The 27408-nt window shown below is 36.6% G+C and overlaps 1 protein-coding gene across 6 annotated transcripts in view; it reads right to left on the reverse strand.

Moving 5' to 3' along the window:
- TMEM131 (transmembrane protein 131) overlaps positions 1-27408 on the reverse strand; it is a 240839-nt gene that overhangs the window by 62322 nt on the left and 151109 nt on the right. For 5 of the 6 annotated variants that reach the window (XR_004261859.1, XM_032255357.1, XM_032255359.1 and 2 more), the window contains 7 exons: positions 19930-20046; positions 16613-16735; positions 12212-12292; positions 9357-9507; positions 9203-9259; positions 7887-7948; positions 1807-1915 (listed from right to left, as the gene is read on the reverse strand). Coding sequence is in view for 5 of the 6 variants with exons in the window: in XM_032255357.1 (XP_032111248.1) it covers positions 1807-1915; positions 7887-7948; positions 9203-9259; positions 9357-9507; positions 12212-12292; positions 16613-16735; positions 19930-20046 (700 nt within the window). In the remaining variant the exon portion in view is untranslated. The remainder of the gene's footprint in view (positions 1-1806; positions 1916-7886; positions 7949-9202; positions 9260-9356; positions 9508-12211; positions 12293-16612; positions 16736-19929; positions 20047-27408) is intronic. The other variant, XM_032255360.1, reaches the window with a different exon arrangement.

The following is a 27408-nucleotide window of genomic DNA, read 5'->3' on the forward strand; positions in this document are numbered from 1 at the left end:
CTATTTGTTCTGATTTAAGACTGATTACAAGGGCCACATTTAGGCATTTCATGACATTATATGTATATTTTATATTTTATATAAAATATAAAATTTTTATATGTTATATGTTATATTTTAGCAAATAAAGTGGACAAAAATCTCAAGAAAATTCAGTTGAAAAGCATGAAGAATGATTTTTGGAGACAAAGATGTTTGATAAGTGAACACTGTAGAGTTAATACATATGTAAGGTGCATTTTAACAATGTTAAAAGTTAAAAAAAAACACACTTCCTGACGGATTTTCACAGCAATCTCAGAGGTATTTTGTGTGGGGATCTAGCATGGTGGCAGGAGAGGTGAATGGTGGGGGTTTTCACATGATATTAAAAATCCACTTTTAAGAAAGGTAGCATTTGCTCTTAAAGATGCTTTCCCTTTTGCTGTTGTATTTAATTTTATATATTTCTCTAAGAAACGATTATCTTAGAGCCTAAGATCTCAGAAGAACCAACACTAATGATATCACATTTATCTCGAGAAGGGAAACATTCACTGGGTGGTCAATACTGGAGCTAGAGAAGAGTAGCTCTTCACCCTTGCAGAGCATGTGGAGGACTTTCTGGCAAGTATGTGAAGGGTGGATCCTAAAAGTTCTCAGAGGTCAGGAATGACCATTAGCTGCCTCTTCCTCTGTAAGGGAAGACAATGTACCTTCTGATACACTGGTGGGCACAAATGGTCTCTCAGCAGCATAGAAGATACTTTACCACAGATGTGGAAATAACTATGGCATTAATTATCTTCTATAATACTATTTCTTGACAACTATATCTTGAAGCATGCTACCTGTGATTTTCATCCCTTAGGAATCATCACTGAGCTCACAGGATGAACCCCGAGGCTACCCCCCCGCCACAGAACTCTCCACAGTGAGCAGCAGGTACAGATGCTCTCATAAACACTGTGTGAAGTGTGCCAGTGCCTTCCTATACTCATTGATCAAATACTCTCATCTGAGCTGAGCTTTACCACGTGGACTCTGAGCAGAGGTGGCTTTATCATAAAGCCAAAATTTAAGCTTTATAGCAGCTACTCACTTGCATGAGTGCCTATGAGAAAAGCCCTGTTCAGAGGTTTGGTTCTCATTTAATTGTATATACGGTTAAGCAGCCATTAAGTCATTATTTTAAAAATGTTTTGACAGCAAATTCAATGAACGCTCCACTAAAGTAGGCAAAACTGAATAAAAACATGCTATAAAAATGGTATAGTCTGGCTCTATACTATAACATTTCAAGTACTGTATCAAAATGCATACTACACACATTAGAAATAATAGCTAACTGGATAATTCTGCCATGAAGTCTACTATTTTAGCTTAAGCAGGGCCATCTGCTTTGCCTATAAAAGCCAATATATGAAAATATTACAAACAATACTTTTTATTTTTGCTCTCATATTCAAACATGCTTCTGAACTTTGAATATATAGTAACTTCATAACTAAGGCGAATTAAAATAGATATATGTGTAAAAAGTCTAGCCCAGATTATGGAAATGATTCTAATCCTAATGTATTTGCTAATGTTTTTCTATTGCTAATACTGATTTAGCTTTATAAAGTTATGGTATTTTCTCTCATGAATCAATCAAGAGTTCATGACAGTTTTCAGGGGAAAGAAAAAAAAAAAAATCAACCTAAGCAGTAATATAAATTCTAATGGTAGGACAGTTTGGATTTCTATAGTAAGATGTCAATATAGATGCTTTCTAGTTTATCAAAATAACATCACTCTATCAGAGAGAAAAAGGTGAATACTTGCCATCAAAACTAATGCTCGCAACCTTGGTGTATTTACTTTCTGATGCTTTTAATGTAATTGGTTTAAAATGTACCGTTATAGCATCATTTTGTGGTGTAGGTCGAATACTCTGCAAAGAGAACAAAAATACACACATAGCATTATTTCAGTCTAATGGTTCAGTTGCCTTATACTGGAAAGGATACTGGAAAAGTAAAGTGGACTCTAAATTTGAAAAGTTTAACTTATATTGTCTCTTTAAATGGAGTAGGCCACACTGGAAAAACTTCAAATTAATGTCATCAGAATATCTTTCTTCTAAAGAAAATGACCAGACGAAAACAGGCATGACAGATTTATAAATGTAAGTACCTGAAGACCAACTACATTGGTTGTGAGTACATAAAACATTTAAAAAAGGTAATTACTTTCCAAATAAATACCTAATTCATTTGGAGAAGGCAACATGGAAAAGACTTATGGATCCCTCTTAAAGAAATTCACAATACTGAGGTAATATCTGAACCATATGATGGTGAAGAATAAACATGAACTTGGAGCTGGTGTCTGAGTGCCAGGGTGGTTTTGCACAATTCATTTCTAATGGCATTTTCTGTTTCTCTCTAGACATGGCTCTGTGAGTGAGGCATGCTGCTGTTCAGGGAGAGGGCTACACTGCTGGCTATGAGATTGAGCAGTGAGGTAGACCACAGGGATGTTCAGCGTGGAAGTCAAAAAGCTTACATAAAAACAAACAGGAAAAGCTTGTACTTGGAGAGCATGCTTTTAAAAAATACAGTTTAAGGTACAGTTATTTTTTATTTCCTCACTGACATAAAACCCTTTCAATTGGAAGGGACTTAAAAGATTCCAACCTTCTTCTCTGTTTTACTATGAAATGTGCAACATGATGTTTCAATAGCTAGGCATCAACAGGTCGGACTGAAACAAGGATTCCTGACTCGGTGTAGGGCCCTTCATCTGACATCCTGTTGCGCAAGCATGTATCACAAAATCGTGGTACTATATACAACTCTTGATTTAAAAAAATCTTCCTTTATAATTGCTTTGAATCTTAACCTTGGTCTGAATCCTCTTGGGTTATATTTGTTGAATTTGGAATGGCTTTATAAACTTGTCAAAGCCTGTCATTTCCTGGAGAAGAGAACATTGTCCTTTTCTGTGAAACTTATCAGGCAAGCCCCTTAACAGGGGCACAGTCAAATCCAGCAAGTCACTATGTTCTTTCCCCTGGCTCCCTGTCTGCTCTTTTCAGCCCATTTATAAAGGTAAAATGTGCCTCAACAGAACATTTAAGGGCAGTCTCTTGAAGGTGCATTTCGCACTTGAGTGTGCAGAGAGAGAACTATCCCTGTGCGCTGTGTGTGGGATCACAGGGAATGAATCTGATTATATAATAATGATCAAAGATACTGCTGGAGCAGCTCCCTTTCCATTAGTGGGTTAGTCCTGGGCTGTTCACAGGGTCTGAAATGAAGGCCCTAAGGATAGTTCTGTGGGCCTCAGGCTCTCTTGGCATTTTAACTCTTTTTAACTTCCTTCCTTTTTCTTCTTTAAGAACTCCTCCTCATTTGCTTTTGGATCTCTAGCTGGGACTGGGAATGATTTGTTCATATAATACTTTTACTTACCAAGAGCTTGCTGTTATTAGCAACATTTAAAATACAAATTTCTTCATTCACTGAAAGGTGTGTGTGTATAACAAAACAAAGCAGAGTCTGAATTGTAAGACAAACTGCAAACTGGGAAAAGTTCCATTTGGTTTTACTGTACTGTATTACCCATACTAACGCTTATTCCAAAGAAAAGAAAATCAGTACAGAAGTATATGTGACAATCCAGTGGCATCACTTTATGCAACAAAAGGATATTTAACTAGAGATGTGAGCTTGAGTCAGCTGCCCATCTACTTTGGGGCTCACTTTTCCCACCTGTAAAAAAATCCTGGCCAGCCACAGTGGTCACACCTGTAATCCCTGCACTTTGGGAGGCTGAGGCGGGTGGATCTGGCCAAGATGGTGAAACCCAGTCTCTACTAAAAACTAAAAAAAAAATGAGCCAGGTGTGGTGGCGGGCATCTGTAATCCCAGCTATTCAGGAGGCTGAGGTAAAGAACTGCTTAAACCCAGGAGGTGGAGGTTGCAGTGAGCCGAGATCACGCCACTGCACTCCAGCCTGGGAGACACAGCAAGACTCTGTTTAAAAAAAAAAAAAAAAAAAATCCTAAGGGGATAGACTATTTTCTGAGATTCCTATCATCTACAACATTTTGTGATTCAATTAATTTTTGCTTTTTTTCCTCTGCAAATGAGCCACTTTTATCTTGAGGCCAAGCTTTGTTAGAGACATGATCACACGAAGCTCTGTAGTTTGCGCAGAGGACTTCCACAGATACGGCTCCTGAAGTTCTTCACTGGCTACTGAATATGATCCAGCAACAATGAAGGCCTGACCATTTTTCAACATACTTAAAGACTAGAAGTGGCAGTTCATCAGTAACAAGCACAACATTTTTTGAGTGTTAGCCTGTACAACACCAAGCCAGAAATAGCTAAGCAAGGATGTTGGTTAACATATAGCCACTATAAGTAGTAAGAACTTAAAATACTTGATGAAAATTTTTTTCATATGAAACACACCACTTTAAGATTTCCCTCATCAGATAAAAACTTTACATTAGTACTGCTACCTTAAAGTATGTTACAGTAATAGCAGATAAATATTCAACTGACAACCCATGTTTTATACAAATTGTCTGAATTGGTCACTTGTTAAGTAAAAACAAACCCAAACTGTTAAGATCCATTTTCCAGGGAAACAGAAACGAAGCAAACAAACAAGCCCAAGACAAAACACTGAAGTAGCTGGCTCATTCTGTGGCTTTAAATGAGAACTAATATACAATCATCACCTTGTAGTAAGCATATTTATACAAAACACCTGTTTTATATTAGTGACTAACTATTGCTAACTTAAAAGATAATCAAGAAGTGGAAACACTATGGCAAGATTCCCAGGAAGGGCAGCTCGCAAACTCACCTATGTTCTAAATATAGTTCCAGGCTTTTCTCATGACATTCAGACCCAACTAATGCTCAGTAACCCTCAAGTGAGATTCAAGGGTCCAGAAAATTCTAAAACTGCTTATAAAAGCACTTGAGCAAACAAGGAAAATAATCTTTCAGCATTTAACAATTGTATTTTTAATAATTTGTTTACAAATTCACTAAAGCATGTTAAGCTGATATTCTGACTCCAATATGTCAATTACCAAAAGAAACCTCATGCAAACATTCCTTTGAAGACATTTCAGGCAAACTTATTCCATCATTTATATAGCACTACTGTTTTGTAAATGTTGAAAAAAGCCATTTTCTCAAAGTTGCATTTTAGACAAACTAGGAGAGTTTGGACCTCTTGTATCCTGTCCGTTAGCAGGTGAGGAACTTATATTTGGAACTGCTTGCTTTAGTAATCCTAGATCTAGAAAGAGAATAAATTCCCTGTAGGGGAATGAAAAAAAAAATTGTGCCCGCAGCAACCTCGGTTCGTATCCAAGTCACAGCACCAAAAAAAAAAAAAAAAAAAAAAAAAAAAAAAGAAAAATCTCCAGCTTCTAGCACTGCTTAGGAAATTCTAAAAATTCTATGTTTGTGAAATAGAAGGAGGCAGGAACCCTTCTAAAGATGTATCAGTCTCTAAGCTTGGTGAATTATGCAGAAATGCTGAAACACACAGGAAGAACCTTAAGTAGTGCTCTTAAAAATCAATTTCCACTGTAGGTGGGCTCACCCCATAGCTGATAAGGTGGAAAGTCTAAATCACCATCATTTCTCAGGCTGACTGCTAAATCAGATCCCAAGTGGTCTCCTTTGCTTTCTGCCCTTCCATGTCTGTAGTTCACTCTCCACAAAGTAGCTACAGTGACCTTTTACAACACATAAATCAGATGATATCACTCTCTTGTTTAAATTCCTATAACAATTTCCCATTATACTTAGAATAAAATCTAAATATCTCCCGGAGTTCCAGGAAGCCATGATTAAAAGTGAGGTTGATGGGGTGGGGAACCCTGGTGGTCTGATTCACTGCTATATTCTCAGTTCTTAGCATACACAGCAGCTGACATATAGCTGATGTTCATTAAATATCTGTTGAATGGGTGAATGAAGGAGTAAATAAGACAAAACTACCAAAACACTGGCAGTTTGGGCTTTGAATATTATAAAAGACACACATATAGGTAGGTACAAATGTATTATATTAATAGAGATACAGATATACGGATATATAGGTTTTTAACAGAAATATTGACTATGCAATTAAAATGATATATTCATAAAGATATGATTGCTAAGAGGCATTATATATCTAATATACTTTCATGTTTCCTGTAACGTTTACTTTTTTGAGACAGGGTCTTGCTCTGTTGCCCAGGAGTGCAGTGGTGTAATCTTGGCTCACTGCAACTTCCACCTCTGAGGTTCAAGCAATTCTCCTGCCTCAGCTTTCCGGTAGCTGGTACTACAGGTGTGTGTCATCATGCCCAGCTAATTTTTGTATTTTTAGTACAGACAAGGTTTCGCCATGTTGGCCAGGCTGGTCTTGAACTCCTGACCTCAAGTGATCCACTTGCCTCAGCCTCCCAAAGTGCTGGGATTACAGGCATGCGCCACCATGCCTGGCCTACTTTTGCATTTTTTATAGTTGTATAAGTCATTTAAAAAAAAAAAGCTCTCAGTTTTCCTATTTGGAAAACTAGGACCGCTGCACCTTATAGGATTGTTGTATTAAATAAAGTAGTACATTTATTACATAACAGTATTAGCATAGTGCCTAACCCAGTAAGAGCAAAAATGTTCACTTACAATGTATCCAAAAACTCCTTAGTAAATAAGAAAAGCACAAGCATGGTACTATTTAATTCCATGTTATAAGTGAACTGAATACTAGTTTTTCATTCAGATTCTTAGGGTTAATTGCCAATTTCATTTTTTCTATAAAATGTTTATTGAAAAAGATATGTTTCAGTTCATTTACTGTATATAAAAAATTAGGCTGGTTTGCTTAGGCTAAGTAAAGGCACCTTCCCAGCAAATCCCCAAATTACATTAGGAGAAATGCTAGGTCAGGTATGAGGAAACTGTCTGCCCCCCAATCCCACTAGTAAGGAAGGTCACTGCACATCAGAATGTGGTTACCTGGGAGGCCCATCTCTTGCGTCCTCACTGGGGTTTGTATATTCTCCTCTCTCTGGTTTACTCCACCAGCTGGTGATAAAATCTGGGTTTGGCCATTGATGGACAAAGGTCCCTTAAATCTCAAACCCACAAGATCTCATCAGTTCACTGAAGTTTCTGGCATCAGCATAAATTATAATAAAAATGTTCTATTTTCCTATATAATGATTCCCTATATATATATATCTTGGGGACCTCATCAGGGAGAGATTGTGGGCCAAGGCAAAACTTAGATATCACTTTTTTGCCTAAAACTATCTAATGGCACCTCCATTCCACTATATGGCCTAAAAGTCACTTATTCTGTATGTATGTGTGAGGGAGACAGGGCTTCAGTTTATAATGTGCTGTCTAGGGTAGCTCAATAGCTGCTAGTTAGGGAGCCTGTGACAAGTGTTAATGGCATTTTACCACTATCTACCATATTTTTTTGCTTATTTTCTTCTCAACTCATCTGACTCTTTTTCCTCTTTCCTGCCCATACCTTAACCCTTATAACCAAATCTGATAAAATCCTTATAACCTGTTTTTATTTCCACATGGCCCACAGATTTTAAGATTTATCAGAATCCACAGGCCTTTTATATGACTGTGCCTGTTTAAGAAGCTCACGAACTTTGGTTCAAACTGACCTTGGAGAAGATTGCCTATTTCTCTCTCATCCTTAAAATCTGGGTGGTTGGGACAGAGCAGGTTTCTCACATCACACTTAGAACCAAAGTGTCACCAGGTCGTCACAAAATAGAAATCTTTTAGAGTAAGGGTTAATTATTTTTAACTTTGTCATATATTTAAAAACAAAGACTACAAAAATTAGGAAGAACAGAAGTAAAAACTTACTGTTATTGGGACATCTTTTGTTCCTGAATTTAATAAATGAAGGTTTAAAACCTTTGGTAGATCTGTTAAAATTGAGGAAAAGAAATATTTCTTAAAAAGGTGTGCTTTTTAACCAAGTTAGAATCTTTACCTTATATCAAATTGAAGCTATCAATTTGTGAAATACAATGACATTAATAAAAAGAAACATTAGGTGGTAATTGCTTTACTCCTAAGGACACTGTCTATTCTAAGAACTGTTCCCTCTTAAACCAGATTTTAAAAAAAACCCCAAAATATATGTTTTTTTTTTTTTTTTTTGATGAGGCAGAGTGTTGCTCTGTCACCCAGGCTGGAGTACACTGGCACATTCTTGGCTCACTGTAACCTCCGCTTCCTGGGTTCCAGTGATCCTCCCACCTCAGTCCCCTACCCACCCCCTTCCCGCTGCTCCAAGTAGCTGGGATTACAGGCATGTACCACTATGCCCAGCAGACTTTTGTACTTTTTTTTTAAAGTAGAGATGGGGTCTCGTCATGTTGGCCAGTCTGGTCTTGAACTCCTGGCCTCAAGTGATCTGCCTACCTCCACCTCCCAATGTGCTGGGATTACAGGCATGAGCCATCATGCCAAGCCCTCAAAATATTATTATTATTTTTTTTTTAGTAAACTCAGACACTACTAATCTTTTAGTTTTCCAGCAAAACATAATGAAGCAATTAATAATTTACAATGTAAAAATATATTAAAAGCAAATCTAATTTTTAAACATGTGGTCTTCAATCTTAAACAACTATATTTTATTATATATAGTCCATATAGATCCCAAATTACAAGTACTCTTAAGTTTTTCCTTAACAAAAATCTTTACCTGGTTTTTAATTTTAGAATTTGAATTCTCTGAACAGCTGCAATAAACTTTTAACATTTTGTCATAATGTAACTTAATAACTCATATCTAAATAAAATCCAAAAGCAAATATTTTGATTTTATTTTACTATTACAAAACAAAAAGAGTCAGGATAACTGAATGGATGGATAACTGGATTAAGAAACTAGAAAACTACTTTCTGTCTCAATTGTCCATTTAGATAACTTCAATTATCCCATGGCCTTTTTTGTCAACCTGGTAAGCAACGCTGCCCACCCCTCAGAGGTATGGGGTATAAACTTGTAAAGGTGCTGAGTCTGAAAAGGAGATTTCTACGAGATCATGCAACCCACTGAGAAATCATGTTTAAAGCTGAATTACAAAGTATAGTAGAGTCATTCAGCACTGAATACAGGGATTAAAAAAAAAACAACTCTATAAAGACTCTTTTAAAAGATTTTTTACCTTGTGTTCTTAGTGTACCAAAATCTAACATTTCAGTTGAGGAATAAATTCCAGGAGCTTGGAAAAAAGAAAAGTCAACAATTATTCTTCACTTTGCCAGAGTAAACTATACTGAAAACAAAACAACTTTCAATTTCATCAGTTTTCCACTAACCTGTTGTAACTTCAACCTCAACAGGAAGGATGATAAACTCTGTGCTGTCTGAAGCATTAGTCTTTATTCTTATGAAGGCTGTGTGATTATCCGCTTCTCTAGAAGAAAAACTGGCTCTCATCACTCCCTTGGTTTCATAAGGAGGAATTTCCTGACAAGTTAACAGACCATAATATAGCACAGCTTTTGTAATGTGGCAAAACCACCATATTTTATTGAATTAAATGACACCGACAGAAAGATGGGTATTTTATATACCTTTGAAAAAGAAATGCATTGTAATTAAACCAATATATAACACACATTCCAATTCTGGGTAACTTTAAAATGTGAAAAATGTGCTGTTTAGAATTGATGAAATATGAAATGTAAAGTGGGCAAACTAAAAGAAGTCAAATAATCTGAAAACAAATTGTCAGTTATAAAATCATCATTAAAAGGTAAAACTAATCTACAAAATCAGTTATTTTTTAACATGCTAGTTAGTGGTGCTTGGGTATATAACTCAGTGTTGAGATTTAACCAACAGAAATGTCACCATCAGAGGAAAATACTTTTCTAGGAGTCCACAAGAATCTCCATAAATGATAACCAGCAAGGCTTAGACTCTCTTTCATTGAAACGTAACAACGCAAAGCTTCTCAAGCTAATCCATGGTTTACCAACTGCATTTGTGTAAGACAGCACACATTTTCAGTCCTATAATGAGAGAACACTTACACACTAAAAGGAAGACTTACTGGAAAAAAAATTTTGAGGTATAATCTCTTTCCTGGTTTGAGAACAATATGGCTCGCTGGGGACTGCTGGAATTTCTTCTCTGCACAAATCTTTCAGCTTATTTTAGGAGATCCCTGTGTTCTAGAGCTTAGCGGCCTTCACTTATTCCTACTCCCCTTTTAGTCCCAAAGTAGAAAATGGGTGACTGAAACTCTCTTAGGATTGGAGGGATGGACCATCCACTCCCCAACTCTAGGGAGTTGACTTGGTCTACGGGGCTTTTTCATGTACACCAAAATGGGGCTGGATGTGAGATCACAGCCCATTGGCTTTTTCCTCAGTCTAGGTTTGTAGGAATAAGAATTACTGTATCTTTTTTTTGCAGCCACTAGGACTACAAAAACATGACGCTATTCTGTTATCATTCTTGACTATTTAGAAATCTGAATTCTTTTACATTTATTTATTAGATACCAATTACATTTGACAGGAAGTTTTTAGTTTTTCTATCTAGAATCACAATACGCACAGATTTAATAGTCTGAATTTAATCCTCATTGTTTTATAGATGATTTTTGCATCAACCACCATAATTTTCTTTTTTAAATATATTTTATTGCACTTTAGGTTCTGGGTTACATGTGCAGAACATGCAGGACTGTTGCATAGGTACATACATGGCAATGTGGTTTGCTGCCTCCATCCCCGTCACCTATATCTGGCATTTCTCCCCATGCTATCCCTACCCAACTCCCTACCCCCTCACTTTCCCTCCCCTAGTCCCCCCAACAGACCCCAGAGAGTGATGCTCCCCTCCCTGTGTCCACAACCACTATAATTTCAAGGTGAAACGTTTTTATGAAAAGATATAAATGAACTGTCCATTGCATATTTCTTTTTGCTAGTGTGTTTCTGTATTCCAGGAATTAACCAAATTATTGGCTTGTTGTTTCTAAATGTTCATACTAACATCCTAAAAATGTAATCTCCACATCTCTTCCCTGGTCAAGACTGGTCAGAAAACAGAATCAAGAGGCCGTGTGTGTATAATATTGGTTAATAAAGAAACTCTGATCCTCAAAACTTATTCTTGGTGGTGAAGTTTGTGTTCCTCTAAATTACAGATGAACAGTGATCTGAGTGACCTGGGTACAGAACTGAATTGACCACAACTGCCTTCGCCCCTCATGGATTAAAGCATGGTAAACATTTTTAAAACTCTCACATGGCAAAAACCTCTACAAATAAGGTTCTCTTATTCTTTAATTTGGTTAATATTGTTAAATATTCAACAATATTGAAGGTGAATACAGATCACCTTCAAGAAATAAACATTTTCTTTCTCTTTTTTTTTTTTTGAGACAGAGTTTTGTTCTTATTGCTCAGGCTGGAGTGCAATGGCATGATCTTGGCTCACTGCAACCTCTGCCTCCCAGGTTCAGGCAATTCTCCTGCCTCAGCCTCTCAAGTAGCTGGGATTACAGGCATGTGCCATCACGCCCAGCTAATTTTGTATTTTTAGTAGAGATAGAGTTTCACCATGTTGGTCAGGCTGGTCTCAAACTCCTGACCTCAGATGATCTTCCCACCTTGGCCTCCCAAAGTGCTGGGATTACAGGTGTGAGCCACTGGCACCGTACCCTGCCTAGAATTAAAAATTTTATAATCATCACAGGTGCCTGACTAGGTTCCCTCTGCAAATCCCATCTCCTTTACCAACAGTGAACCTGAACATTCAATTGCTTACCTTCAAAAACATAATGGATTCTTCCTACTTTTTCTTAATCCTTAAGATTTCTTTTTTATGTGTAAACCATATCATAAATTATTAGATTCAGAGACAACTTTACCAACATAATTCTGAGAAAGAATAGCTGAAGTTACTTTCTTTCCATGTAGCGGGGTAGAACTCCCACCAATTTTATTCACTGCCCTTTACAAAAATTACTACTTATATTCTTTCCTCACTCACTCCTCCAATTCTCACATGTACTTGACATAAATTCACATTAAGACAATGATTAAAAGACAAGTCATCCATATTTGTTCAGCCTATAAGGAGTTAAGTATTTTCCAATTTAAGAATAATTGGTTTCATGGGAGCACACACAAGAGAAAACTAGGTTGCAACTCACCCACAGTTTTCTGGTACCTCCTTGTTGACCCGTTGGGAGTTCTAGGTGAAGGTCTCCTCCACTAGAGTACATTTCTACAACCTGGGGCAAAAGAGCACATGATGGTTAAGTTCAAAGTCATATTCTCAAAGCAGGTGTTTTGCTATTACAGAGAAATAATTCTGACATCCTAACTGTTTATCACAAAAAAATTTAAAAACTTTTAAAGATATAAATGTAGGATATGTATATCACTAAATTCAGTGCCCTGTAAGTGTAAGCAATGGTGGTATTTTTAATTAAAATAAGGTAGCTGAAAATTTAACTTAGATACAGTCTAAGTATAATAGCTGCTCCAGAGACCAGATTTTAGAAAGTAATGGGACACTTATTTTTCTTTTTCCAAAGGGAATCATTTAGAAAAATTACCAAGTTTTAGAAACACGAATTTTGTATTTCTTATAGTAACATAAAGTGGTTCTTTATGCATACATTTATAACAAGATCCAGCAGTGGATCAAATAACTGCCATACTTGTGAAATGGTGAAGAATGTAAATATTATTTTGAGATACATACAACAACTCTAATGGAACATGAAAATATTTACTTCCTACTAGCAGCAAAATCACAGGTACTAATGTTTCTGTGGTTTATGCCTATGCTTATGGCTTTTTAAAAACAGCTTGAGTTATCACTGATGTACAATAAATAATACATATTTAAAGTATACAATTTGATGAATCCTGATGTGTGTGTTCCGGCATAAAATCATTGCTTGTAATAAGATATTAAATGTATCCATTATCTCCAAAAGTTTCCTCATGCCTTGTACAATCCATCAATCCTTCTCTGTCTCTTCCTATTTCTAGGCAACCAATGATTTGCTTGCTCTCTATCACTTCAGACTAGCTCATATTTTCTGGAGTTTTATGTAAATGGAATAATACAGTATATACTCTTGTGTCTGACTTTTGCTCAGTGTAATTATTTTGAGGTCTACCACATTGTTTATGCATTAATAGTTAACTTCTATTTGATTATACCGCAGTTTTTCAATCCACACACTGATGAACATTTGAGTTATTTCCAATGTCTGGGCATTGGAAAGCTGCTGTGGATAATGAGCACAAGTCTTGGTGTGGACACCTGCTTTCCTTTCTTTTGGGTAAATATATAGAAACAAAATGGGTCATAAGGCAAGAGACCTTCCTTTAAAGGTAAGCTAACCCTAGCTCTTAAAAAGAAAATATATTTAATTAACTCAATTAAATTTGGGGTAAAGTATAAGAATGGGGAAAAACTTTCACTTGTTTCATCACAAAAGTTCTCCAGGAGTGAATAAAAAAGGACATAGAGAAAAATGGCAATTCTTCAGTATAAGCTGAAAGGTTTTTTTTTGTTTTTGTTTTGTGACAGGGACTGGGGGGTTGTTGGCATAAAAGTAATGCATTTAGCAAAGACTGAATGGGCCATAGATTTTCCTTGTGTATTATTTCCTCCTGATTTATTACAGTGCTTGTCCATAATACTTATTGTACTACTAATAATAACACCTTAGCTGATAGGATGACTGTAGAACTTTTTCTGGAAAACTAGAAAACATTACACCTATTATTTCATTGATCTTTCCAGGTATCAAGCAAATAAACATAACAATGCTTGAAAACATAAGACTAGATCGGGCACGGTGGCTCATGCCTGTAATCCCAGCACTTTGGGAAGCCAAGGTAGTGGGGATCACTTGAGCCCAGGAGTTGGAGACCAGCCTGGCCAACATAGTGAGACTCTGTCTCTACAAAAAATAAAAACCATTAGTCAGATGTGGTGGCATGCACCTGTAGTCCCAACTACTCCGGAGACTAAGGTGAGAGGATTGTTTGAGTCTGGGAGGTTGAGGCTGCAGTGAGCCAAGAATGCACCACTATACTCCAGCCTGGGGTCTGGAAAATAAACAAAGAAACCAAAAAACAACCACAGAAGATTAAAAGGTCGCCTACCAATAAGAGGGAAGATGAATAAACAAATGGAGACAGAAAAAGTCTAAATTACAAATTCAAAGAAACAATTACATTAAAACTAGGAACCTGACACATTCTTTATTTTTAGTCCAGTGCTATTTGTTCTAATTTAGTACAGTTTAGGAAAAAAAAGAAGCCAAACATTATATACAGAATATTTTCTGTGTAAACAAATTCCCACAATAAATGTTTCTGTGCTCACACATGTATACACAGAAAAAGGTCTGACTGACACACACACGGTGGCAAAAGTGGTATCCATGAGGAAGGGCTGGGACTGCAGCTGTGCTGTCTATGCAACGGCTATCAACTACATGTGGTTATTTACATTTAAATTAGTTGAAATAAAGTTTCAGCCACCCTAGCTGAATTCAAGAGATCAATAGTCATACATAGCTAGCAGTTACTGTTTTGAAGAGAGCAAGAAAAGAACTACTGCATCATCACAGAAAGTTCTGCTGGACAGTTGGACTGGGAAGTAGGAAGTTCAAAGGGACGTTTTTGCTTCACTCATGTTTGAATTGTTAACATTTTTTTTCCCTGAGTTGAACATACTCATGTGTTTATATTGCATAATGAACAAATCATATGCATTTTCTTGCTTTACAATATTTTCTTACTGTAATATTGACAAGACTAATGACACAGAATAACACTGGACTACGAGGTTAAGAGTGTCTTCACCAGGCAAACAATCTATATTTGGTTCTAAGAGAGCAACTTTCATGTTCCATTTGCTCTCTTGCGTGCTGGTGAAGAGTCTGCCGTGGTAAATCTTGAATTAAAATGTTTTAACTGGAAAAAGACTAGATGAATTGAATTCAAACAGATCATTGTGCTGGGTGGTAGCTTGATAACTCCAAAGGTTGAGAAGAAAACACACAGACTGTAAGGCAACTCCAGCAATTATAGACTGACCAACATCTGCTGAGTCCTGCAAGCTTCATCCTTGTGGTCTGGCCAACACAATGAGGTGTTACAGTACACCCTTGGGGCGCTCTGTAACAGCCCTTCTACAGCAGTGCGGGGCAACTCATGCATCAGGGTCTAACAGAGTAAGAGGACAGAGTAAGTGGCCAGGCATAGTGGCTCACGTCTGTAATCTCAACACTTTGGGAGGCTGAAGCAGGAGGATCACTTGGGGCCAGGAGTTCAAGGCTGCAGTGAGCCATGATTGTGCCACTGCACTCCAGCTTGAGTGACAGAGTGAGACCCTGTCTTTCTTTTTTTTTTTTAAAAGGAAAGAAAGCAGGAAGAATTTCTGAGTTTCTATATAGATTTGTAATAACAGCCAAAACAGGAAAAATATACCATTACCTAAAGTATCAAGAGGATGTAAACGACAGAAGTATGTTGAGGACAAGAGGGAATACTTTCCACCTGAAAAGCAGGACATAAGAGCAGTTCTTCTGTGATGAAGATATCCAGCTACAAAAATTAAAACTGGGGCAGAGTATTTTTATCAGTAGTTGTTGTCAAGTGTTGTTGCTGCTTTCACTTATAATTTCTAAGCAGTTCACTATTCAGACTCTGAACATTTCCTCTAGTTCCTCCTCATTTCTCCTTCCACTGTTTATGTTTATACTAGGGTGGTCTGGGACGACAACCATTTTAGTTGCCAAAGCCCTATACTTATCACAAAATATAGCATTTTTCCTCTACTGTCATTTTCAAGCTGCTTTAAGTCCTGCAGTGTTGGTCCCAAAGAGCTTTGGAGCCCTGGACTATTCTATAAAGCACTTAACACAGACAACACAACTAGAAGCCACAGAGACTGCACATGTCACATAGCTAAGTCCCTAGGATGTAAGGTAGAGATTTCAGAAAACCTCTAAAGGAATGACACTAGCCACTGCCACTGTGGAAGAGACAAGGAGCTAGTGAGGAAGAATTTCACACTTGAAAACAATTACTACTAGAAGATTAGGTAAGATAAGAAGTTGAATTTTTAAATAAAAAATAGGTTTGCTTTTAATCATGATCCTATATTACCCTTTCCCTAGATTTTAATTTCTTAGCTGCCATCACCAAAAATTATTTCCAGAAATAAATTTGAACTGCTTTAAAAAACATGGATGTTGGGCCAGAAGGTGTTTATAGGCAAGAAAAAAAGCAGCCTTGTGTAGCTGAAAACTCTTCTTTAATTAAATGCAGAGCTGCCTAAACTATAACACCAGCGAAGCCACGGTTGTTTTAAAAATGGTTCCAAAAATTCAAAATCCAGACTACTGTATTTCAAAGTCAGACTACAGCAAGTGGTACTAAAAGTAATACCCCTCTTCAATACATGTATAAAAGCCTATTATTTTAAATAGTCTTGGAAACTAACAAACTGAGATTTCATGCTAAGCATTAATACCCACCAAAATGAAGCTTATTCAAAATCACCATTATAAACTCACCTGTAAAGGCTCACTGTGAGGATTGTGGATGTTTATTATAGGTGAGAAACTGCTATTCACAGGGACTCTAGCCCCAAGGAATGGCCTCAATCGATATGGATTTGGAACTCCAACACCAAATACCTGTTTCAGTGGAGGAAAAAATAAAATTTTAGTTGCTTTTACAATTAACATTTTTAGTTATAATTGACTGATCTAGGGAGACTGGCAAATCTAATTTATATGGAAAAATATTAACAATCACTTTATTTAAAACAAACCCACAAATGTCGTTTCTGTACGTGATTTGGCTACATATTTGATTTACTAAGTATGTGAATTTAGAATGATTTCTTTAATATATTAGAAACTGAATAATTGTCCTTCAAGAAGTCAGGCAATAGACAACAGAAGAAAATAGGGAGTCAGAAGATTTCCCGACCCCAACCATCAGAAGATGAATCCACGGCCCAGACAGCCTCTCAAACACCAAGCCCAGCCCCAGGGCATTCCCCCATAGGATGGCCCTAGGTTGACTAAGCAGGGTAAGCCAGTAATTCAAATAATATTTTTATTAATATATTGCCATTTGTTAAGTGTCTATGAAGTGCTAGGCACATATACAAAGTGAACAATTCAACAGTTAAAAAATAGATAATGTGCTGGGTCTCAAGAAACTTACATCATAGTATTGGAGACAGATTGGATACCAATGAAAAGATTAAAAAAAAAAAAATCCCTCTAGCTACAGAGTAAATAACAGATGGCCGTAGGGGCTGGGGGAGAGTGGAGGGCATTCAGAAAGCTAATGTGTAATCCAGTGAGAGTGGCTTGGAAGACAGCAGTGGTAGTAAGGAGGAAAGAAATAAACAGACTGGAGATATATTTAGGAAGAAGACTTGGTGAAAGACTAGATGTGGAGAGGTAAAGAAAGAACACAGCTGGCCACTGGGGTCACCTTGAGAACAACGTGATCATGACCTTTGATATTGTCCAGATTGGCTGCCATCATCTAGGTCTGTTGTGGGATGCCACTATAGGGCAATGACCTTCATTTTTATGATAGTCTTTTCATTTACTCAACAAGTGCATGCTAAATGGGTATGATCTATCTAGCACTTCAAAATTGCTGAACCAAGCATCAATGGTGTACTGAATGCCTACTAAGCAACCAATAAAGACTTACCGTACATAAGCAAAAGACATGGTCCTTACTGAAAGGGAACACTGACTCTGACCCTTATTTTATATGACGTGTCACAGTTAATGAGTACTGGGGAGGAAATGTTTAAAAAAAAAAAAAAAAAGCACAGGAACCGTAAAGTAATGTGTCAGAGCTAACACTCGAGTTCCACTGGCAGCACAGCACAGTGGTAAAGATTATGGTCTTCAGAGCTGCAAAGACATGAGTTTGAGTCCCCCTCAACAACTTACTAGTAGCATGACTTGGGCAAATTATTTAACCTTTTAAAACTTCAAGAATAATTGTATCTATAACATAGGCAAGAAATGCATGTATAGTACCTGCTGGACATATATGAGCCAATTATTTAATTTTTAAAAAATTTTAATTTTTTAATTTTTTATTTGAGATGGAGTCTCACTCTGTTGCCTAGGCTGGCGTGCAGTGGCGTGATCTTGGCTCACTGCAACCTCCACCTCCTGGGTTTAAGCAGTTCTCTGCCTCAGCCTCCCGAGTAGCTGGGATTACAGGTATGTGCTACCATGCCCAGCTCATTTTTCTATTTTTAGTAGAGATGGGGTTTCACCATGTTGGTCAGGCTGGTCTTCAATTTCTGACCTTGTGATCCACCCACCTTGGCCTCCCAAAGTGCTGGGATTACAGGTGTGAGCCACCATGCCCAGCAGAGCAATTATTCTTAATAATCTTTCTTTTTCCTCTTTTAGAGATGTGGTCTTGATCTGTCACCCAGGGTGGAGTATAGTGGTGTAATCATAGTTCTTTGTGGCCTTGAACTCTTGGGCTCAAGTGATTCTCCCACTTCAGCCTCCCAAATAGCTGAGACTACAAGTGCTCATCACTGTGCCCACTTAATTTTTAAAAAATGTTTTTTGTAGAGATGAGGTTTTGCTTTGTTGCTCAGACTGGTCTTGAACTCCTGGCTTCAAGTGATCCTCCCACCTTGGCCTCTCAAAGTGCTGGGATTACAAGTGTGAACTACCATACCCAGGCTTAATAATCCTGACATATAAAAATTTTGATTCACAAACAGAATAATGGCTGATATACAAAAAGATTTACTATGTGACTCCTATAAACATTAACTTTCTTTAATGACCTAAACCAAAATTCTATGTAAAAATAAGTTTATCAAAAAAGTAAACAATATACTTACTGAAGAAAAGTAAGCATAAATATTTTAATCTTGATGCTATTATCAAGTATGCTTCATAAGTGTGTAAAAGCAAAAATTAAACAAAAATTTTTTTTTTAAATTTTATTTTACTTTAGGTTCTGGGGTACATGCGCAGGTCATGCAGGGTTGTTGCATAGGTGTACATTATATCCAGCATTTCTCCCCATGTTATCCCTCCCCACCCTTCCCACCATCTGCTGTCCCTCCCCTATCCCCCCACAACTACCCCCAGTGTGTGATGCTCCTCTCCTTGAGTCCATGTGTTCTCATTGTTCAGCACCCGTCTATGAGTGAGAACATGTGGTGTTTGGTTTTCTGTTCTTGTGTCAGTTTGCTGAGAATGATGGTTTCAGGATTCATCCATGTCCCTACAAAGGACATGAACTCATCGTTTTTTATGGCTGCATAGTATTCCATGGTGTATATGTGCCACAATTTCTTTGTCCAGTCTATCATTGATGGTCATTTGGGTTGGCTCCAGGTCTTTGTGATTGTAAATAGGGCTGCAATGAACATACGTGTGCATGTGTCTTTATAGTAGAACGATTTAGAGTTCTTTGGGTATATATCCAGTAATGGCATTGCTGGGTCAAATGGAATTCCTATTTCTAGATCCTTGAGAAATCGCCACACTGTCTTCGACAATGGTTGAACTGATTTACATTCCCACCAACTGTGTAAGAGTACTCCTATTTCTCCACATCCTCTCCAGCAACTGATTTTTCACCACGCTTTTGTCAATCAATCTTACATTAACATTTTAACTGTTGCTTTAAAATCACCTGTTCAGTCTGATTTGAACAGAGATATTCACCGTAAGTATAAAAATGCTCTAAGTCTAAACTCCTACATTTGCTATTATCCTCTGAGTTCCTGAAGCAAGTTCTTAAAAGGCTGTCATATGATAAGACAGAGAAAATGATTATATTATATAAAATAAGTTTTAATTCTGGTTCTTACCTGGTAAGTAAATACCCCATGATTAGATGTATTAATAAATAAAGTATTTTCTACATTTCCTACTACTCTTGCAAGAAAAACTACATCAAATGATGTATTTCCTCCTGGAAGAATTTTCTGAAAAAGAAAATAAATAAAGTTAAATTCCTAACAAGAAAAAAATTATACAGTTCAAGTTCCTTAAACAAGTATTTTAGAATCATTTCCATAAACTAGTTTATTTTACTTTAAAAGTTTAAGCTTTAAATTAGCAATGGAAAATACCTAAAAAGATGACTTCCATATTGAATGTCTACAGTCACATACCTTTGTCAATTACCAGCCACAGCCTTGTACAACAGATGGTTTCTCTGGATTCTGTTCATTTAACAATCACTAGGCTGTCATGAAGTACCTAATTACAGGCTGTTCCATGATCAGACAATCAGATAGGAGTTGCATTGAAGCTGAGCTTTTCATATAGATATACTACTGTACTACCAAGCAGTGGCTTGTTTTAGTCCAAAGAATAAACCCAGGCCTCAGCCTTCTGAAATCATCCCCACAAGGCACAAAATGTCCCAACAACTTAAATTAGGAAAGAATGCAGGGGTGAATGCATGTGCAGGAACTCACTCCTGTTACTTTCTGCAGATTTAGAATGTTACTGTAGTTAATAAAATAAAATGTTACTACTGCAAAACAGTAGGGCTACTCCATGTTCAAGGGACTGAAATTGTGGTTCTGCCCTGCAACAAAGCCTTAATATGCATGTTAATATGTAAAGCCATCAACCTCTCTCATTCGGCCTCTATGGCTAGAACTTTAAAATGCTACCTAAATTATAGCTTAAAATACATGGTAGTGAGACTCTGGCATCACCTTAGTCTGAAGAAAGCTATAGAGAGTATGTCTCCTACATTACCATCAACAAAAGAATAATTTACAAGTTCTAAATTATTGTAATTATTCTTTTGTTGCATTATATTACAGTAATGTAGTGCAACAAAAGAATAATTATAATAATTCACAACTTTTCTTGAACCCATAATCTCACGGAGTGAGATTATCAACTAGCCCAAAATTGTAGGAAAGACAAGCACCTCCAAGGACAGACAGAATGTGAATGCTAGCTCACCCATGGCAGAGAAGGGAAGAAGATGAGGCTATCAGACAGGAGCGTCAGCTAGAAATGCAGCTTTTACACATTGCTAGAGGCTGTGTGAACTAGGCACATAAATCCTGGAAGCTGTAGACACTGGGTGCTATTCACAGCTGAGCCAGAAATTAGTAACAGAAAGACATCTGGCAAATCCTCAAATAGTTTGAAATTAAACAACATACTTCTAAAATAAGTCAGTGGTGAAATAAGTAGTAACAAGATAAATTATAAAATATTTTGAATTGATTAGAAATGAAAACATATTATAATCCACAGGCTGCAGTTAAAGCAGTATTTGGAGGAAAATTTATAGCATTACATGTTTATTTTGAATGGAAATGTTTCACATCAATAATCCACTTTGAGACACTAGAAAAAGAATAAATTAAATCCAGAATAAGTAAAATGAAGGATAATAAAGTAAAAATTAATGAGCTAGAAAACAGAATGTAGCAAAAAAACCCTAATAAAACTGAAGCTGGTGCCTCAAAAAGTTTGTAAAATGGATAAAACCCTACACAGAGTGACCGTGATAAAAAGGGAAAAGTCAAAAAATACAAGGAACTAAAATGTGGATAATGTGGACATCACTGCATATCCTTTACACATAAAAGACTGATAAGGGAGTATTACAAGCAACTTTATGCTCATAAATTTAGCAGCTAGGAGAAATGGACACATTCTTTGACAGTCTGCTAGATGTGACACAATCTGCCAAAGCTCACTCAAACTGAAATAGTCCTACACACAGTTAAAATTTGATTTGTGATTTAAAATGTTCGCACAAAGAAAATCCCAAGCTTAAATGATTTCACTGGTGGAACAGAATTCTCTACTAACCATTTAAGAAAGAAATAACACTGGCTGGGTGCAGTGGCTCATGCCTGTAATCCCAGCACTTTGGGAGGCTGAGGCGGGCGGATCACAAGGTCAAGAGATCAAGACCATTCTGGCTAACACAGTGAAAACCTGTCTCTACTAAAAATACAAAAATTAGCTGGGTGTAGTGGTGCGCACCTGTAGTCCCAGCTACTCGGGAGGGTGAGGCAGGAGAATCGCTTGAACCCGGAAAGTGGAGGTTGCAGTGAGCTGAGATCGTGCTACTGCACTCCAGCCTGGCAACAGAGTGAGACTCCATCAAAAAAAGGGAGAAGGGAGAAGGGAGAAGGGAGAAGGGAGAAGGGAGAAGGGAGAAGGGAGAAGGGAAGGGAGAAAACAAACCTACATTACATGAACTTTCCAACATACAGGAGAGAACATTCCTAATTCAGCATTACCCTGATATCAAGACCACACAAAAACCTGAAAACTATAAGCCAATATCCTTCATAAACACAGAAACACAACTTTCTACAAAATACTGGCAAACTGAATCGAGGCAAGATATAAAATAGATAACACATCATGACCAAGTAATTTTTATCTAAGAAATGCAATTCTAGTTCAACATTCAAAAAATCAAATCGATGCAATTTACTTATCAACAGAGTAAAGAAAAAGCACAAGATCATCTCAATAGCAGCATATAAGTTGACAAAATTTAATATTGATTCATGATTAAAAATCTCAGTAAACTAAGTCAACAGAAAAGAACTCCTTCAACATTACAAAGAATATCTACAAAAACCCTAGAAGAAGCTTGTCTAACCTGTAGCCCAGGATAGTTCTGAATTAGGCCCAACACAAATTTGCAAACTTTTAAAAAAAATATTAAGACTTTTTATTGCTTTTTAAAAATTATTATTTAAAGCTCATCAGCTATTATTAGTGTATTTTATGTGTGGCCCAAGACTATCCTTCTTCCAATGTGGCCCAGGGAAGCCAAAAGATTGGATACTCCTGTCCTAGGACCTACCATAGTATTTAATGGTGAATGAAATGCTTTTCCTCCAAAATTTAAAATAAGGCAAGGATGCCCTCTCTTATGACAGCTATCTAACACTGTACTACAAGTGCAAAAAGGACCGGGTGCGGTGGCTCACACCTGTAATCCCAGCACTTCGGGAGGCCGAGGCGGGTGGATTATGAGGTCAAGAGATCAAGATCATCCTGGCCAACATGGCGAAACCCTGTCTCTACTAAAAATGCAAAAATTAGCCGGGCATGGTGGTGCACGCCTGTAGTCCCAGCTGCTCGGGAGGCTGAGGCAGGAAAATCACTTGAACCTGGGAGGCAGAGGTTGCGGTGAGCCAAGATCGTGGCACTGCACTCCAGCCTGGTGACAGAATGAAACTCTGTCTCGACAAAAAAAAAGAAGTGCAAAGTGGCACAAAAAAGAAATAAAAGGCATTACACCTTAGTACAGAAGAAAAACACGTTTTTATTCAGATAACATGCCTTAATATATAGAGAATTTCTAAAAATATCTATAAAAATGCTCCTAAAACTAAGAAAAGAGTTTAACAAAGTCATGGGAATCAAGGTCAACATCAAATGATCAATTGTATCTCCATATACTAGCAATGAACAACTGGAATTCTAATATTTAAAAAGTACCATTTAGCATAACACACACACAAAGAAACACTGAGGTATAAATCTAATAATGTGCAGGTTCTTTAAGCTGAAAACTGTTAAACACTACTGAAAGTAACCAAAGAAGACAAATAAATGGAGATACTGTGTTGATGGGTTAGAAGACTCAATATTACATGTTAGTTCTTCTGAAATGGTTTTATATATCCAAAGAAGTGCAATCAAAATTTCAGTCTAAGGAGAAGTAACAATTAAATGCAATGTGAAATAAGATCCTAAAACAGAAAAAGTAATACATTGATAGAAAAACTGATGAAATTCATGTAAGTTCTTTAGTTAATGGTATCGTACCAATGCTAGTTTCCTGGTTTAAAAATTGTACTATGATTATATAAGATGTTAACATTAGAAGAGTGTTAGGATGAGGAATATAACATCAGAAAAATATACTATGATGATATAAGAATGTACTATATTATATATTAATGTACAATGATTATATAAGATGTTAACATTAGGCTGGGCATGGTGGCTCATGCCTGTAATCCCAGCACTTTGGGAGCCCGAGGAGGGCGGATCACAAGGTTAAGAGATTGAGACCATCCTGGCCAACGTGGTGAAATCCCGTCTCTACTAAAATACAAAAAATTAACTGGGCATGGTGGTGGGCACCTTTAGTCCCAGGAGAATCGCTTGAACCCGAAAGGCGGAGGTTGCAGTGAGCTGAGATTGTGCCACTGCACTCCAGCTTGGTGACTGAGCGACACTCCGTCTCAAAAAAAAAAAAAAAAAAAAGTTAACAATAGAGGAACGTTAGAGTGAGGAATATATGGAGAATATTACTTTTCTGTACATTTAAAGTTAATTTAAAAAAATTATAAAAAATCCCAAATTCTTTTTTAAAGAAACTGACAGCCTGATTCTAAAATTTAGATGATAAAGAAAGGAAATAAGAAAAGCCAAAGCAATTCTGAAAAAGAAAATCAAAACCAGAGGATTCATAATATCTAAGAATTAATATAAAGCCACAGTTACCAAAACAGTATGAACTCGTGAAAGGGTACGTATTTCAGAGTCTATTAGATATGTGTTAGAACACAGTGAAGAGTCGAAAACCAGACTCACACATAGGTTAACTGACTTGCAACAAAAATGCAATGGGATTTCAATGAAAAAGGATAGTCTTTTCAACCAATAGTTGAGGAACAAATGAATATCCATATATAAAACAAATCAAAACAATCCTCAATTCCTATTTCATGCCATAAGCAAACAGTAGCTAAAAATGGACTGTAGATCTAAATGCAAAATCTAAAACTACTGTGGTCGTCCCTTAGTATCTGTGGGATTGGTTCCAGGACTTCCTGCAGATACCAACATCTGCGGATGCTGAAGTCTCTGCTGTAAAACAACGTAGCATTTGCATATAACCTATGCCTATCCTCCTGGATATGTATGTATCATCCTGGGGATTATACTGTAAATAATCTCCACATTACCTTAATACTCAATACAATGTAAATGCTATGTAAATAGTTGTTATCCTGTATTATTTGTCTGAACATGCACAGATAAGAAAAAAGTCTTGTTCAGTACAGAAGCACTATTTTTTTTCCTCTAATAGTTTTGACCTGTGGTTGACTGGATTCACGGATAAGAAGCCCATGGATACAGAGGGCCAGCTGTACTTCTAGGAAAAAAAAAATGGAGACAATATTTGTGTATTTCCTAGCTACAACTCCCAAAGCATGACCCATAAAATAACAATTTGATAAACTGGACTCCATGAAAATTATAAACTTTTGCTCTTTCAAAGATTATATAAAAAGAGTGAAAAGACATGACACAAAATGGAAGGAAAGGCTGATAAATAACATATCTCAAGAAGAACTTGTATCCTGAACATATAAGAAACTCTCATGAACTCAATGAAAAAACAAACAACTTAAGAAACATGCAAAAGAACTGAACCAACTCTTCACCAAGGAAAACATATGGATGACAAATAAAAAGATGCTCAGCATCAACTGTCACAGGGGAACGCAAATTAAAATAAAAATGTCCTAACACCGTACACCTATCTGAATGCCTTGCATTACTAAAAACTCAAACCTTGCCATACAGAGTGTTAACCAGGATGTGGAACAACTGAAACTCTCATATGTTTCTCATGGGAATACAAACTGGAACAGTGGTTATTAAAAAACTGTTAAAATCTGTATGTAAATATTTACAGTGGGTTTATTTATAATAACTCCATACTGGAAACAACCCAAAAGTCTTCAACTGGTGAATGAATAAACACACAGTGACACTGCCAGCCAATGAAATACTATTCCGTAATAAAGTGGTGTAAAGAACTGATATAGCCTATTACACCAACCAATATGAAATGTATTATCTAAAAGAAAGAAGCCAGACTAAAAATGCTATATGCTACAAGGTTCCACTAACATAATCTTCTGGAATAAGCTACATTCACTGGTTTGAGTTAACCAAGTTGTTGATTACATGACCCTATGGGTTTGTCAAAACTCAGAACTATATACTAAAAGGGTGAATTTTGCTGCAAGTATACTATAATTTAAAAACAAATACATATAAAATATAAACACAGAAGTTTATGTAAATGTATGCATATATATATACATATTATATATACATATAAAATATATATTAAATATTTAAGTTTATGTAAATGTGTGTGTGTGTGTATAAAGTATACATGTATATCTGTGTGTATATACACACACATACACACATACTTCAATTCAGCTGACCGCAACTTTGTCCTTCTAGTTGCTCAGGACAAAACTCTAGAGTCAATTTTGACCCTGCTCTTTCTCTCAACCTCGCATCAAATATATATATGTATACATATATTTATGTATTTGTTTTTTACTGTTTTGGGTGAATCCACAAGGGTTGTGGACTCTCTCAAGCATATTTTAGTCTGGACCTTTTTTAATAAAGGTCTCAATGTACACTTTCCCTTGGAGCAAGAACAAGTAATTGAGTATTTAGGTTTAACTCTTGGTGGGCAAGATTAAGGCCAAATTAACTTTGAAACAAAATCTTGAAATGAAGTGGATAATATCATTGAGTTCAGGCAGTCCGCCCACACTTTTTATTGTTGTGAATTTAATTCCACAGAATCATATGACTGGTCACCCTTTTATCACCTTCCTAACTCCCTCTGACAATGTAAGGATTCACAGAACTGACACTGAGAGACACAGAAAGGACTCTCGGTAATATGGGAAAAAAAAACCACCACAATATCATTTTCCCATCTAAGATGCCAGTGCTTGTAATACAGATGTTTTATACCATACCAAGAATAAAAAGATGAGAGTGTTAAAAAAAAAAAATGCAGACTCAATCTTCATGTAAAACAAAGAGTGAGGATGAGAAGTACAAACCCAATCCACAGAAAAGGGCAGTGAAGAAAACTTATGTGACATATTCTGGACACTGCAGGAAGGGAGAAAAACTAACTTATTCTTAGAATTTGCACTATGCAACAGTACTTATGCAAGTGTACAGTCTGAATACATATCGGTGGTCCAAAAAAACCTCCAGCAGAAAATTTAATGTTTCCTTGGTAGTGTTGAGACCACCATTGCCATTCTCTGCGGAAAAACACACCCTTAATCCAGGATGACAGTGAGTATAAGGTGCCCTTGCTGTAATATGTGCCCCAATTTCTGATACAAAAATGTGAAAAAAAATTTAACTGTAAAACAAACCTAAACATCCTGCACATATACTCCTGAACTTAAAAGTTGAAGGAAAAAAATAATAGCAAATTAGTACAATAAATGCTGTGTATCTACCTAAAAAAAATCTAAAATGTTCTCTAA

The sequence above is a fragment of the Sapajus apella genome, unplaced genomic scaffold (assembly GCF_009761245.1).
Source record: "Sapajus apella isolate SASKATOON/1434 unplaced genomic scaffold, GSC_monkey_1.0 scaffold89, whole genome shotgun sequence".
Classification (NCBI taxonomy): domain Eukaryota; kingdom Metazoa; phylum Chordata; class Mammalia; order Primates; family Cebidae; genus Sapajus; species Sapajus apella.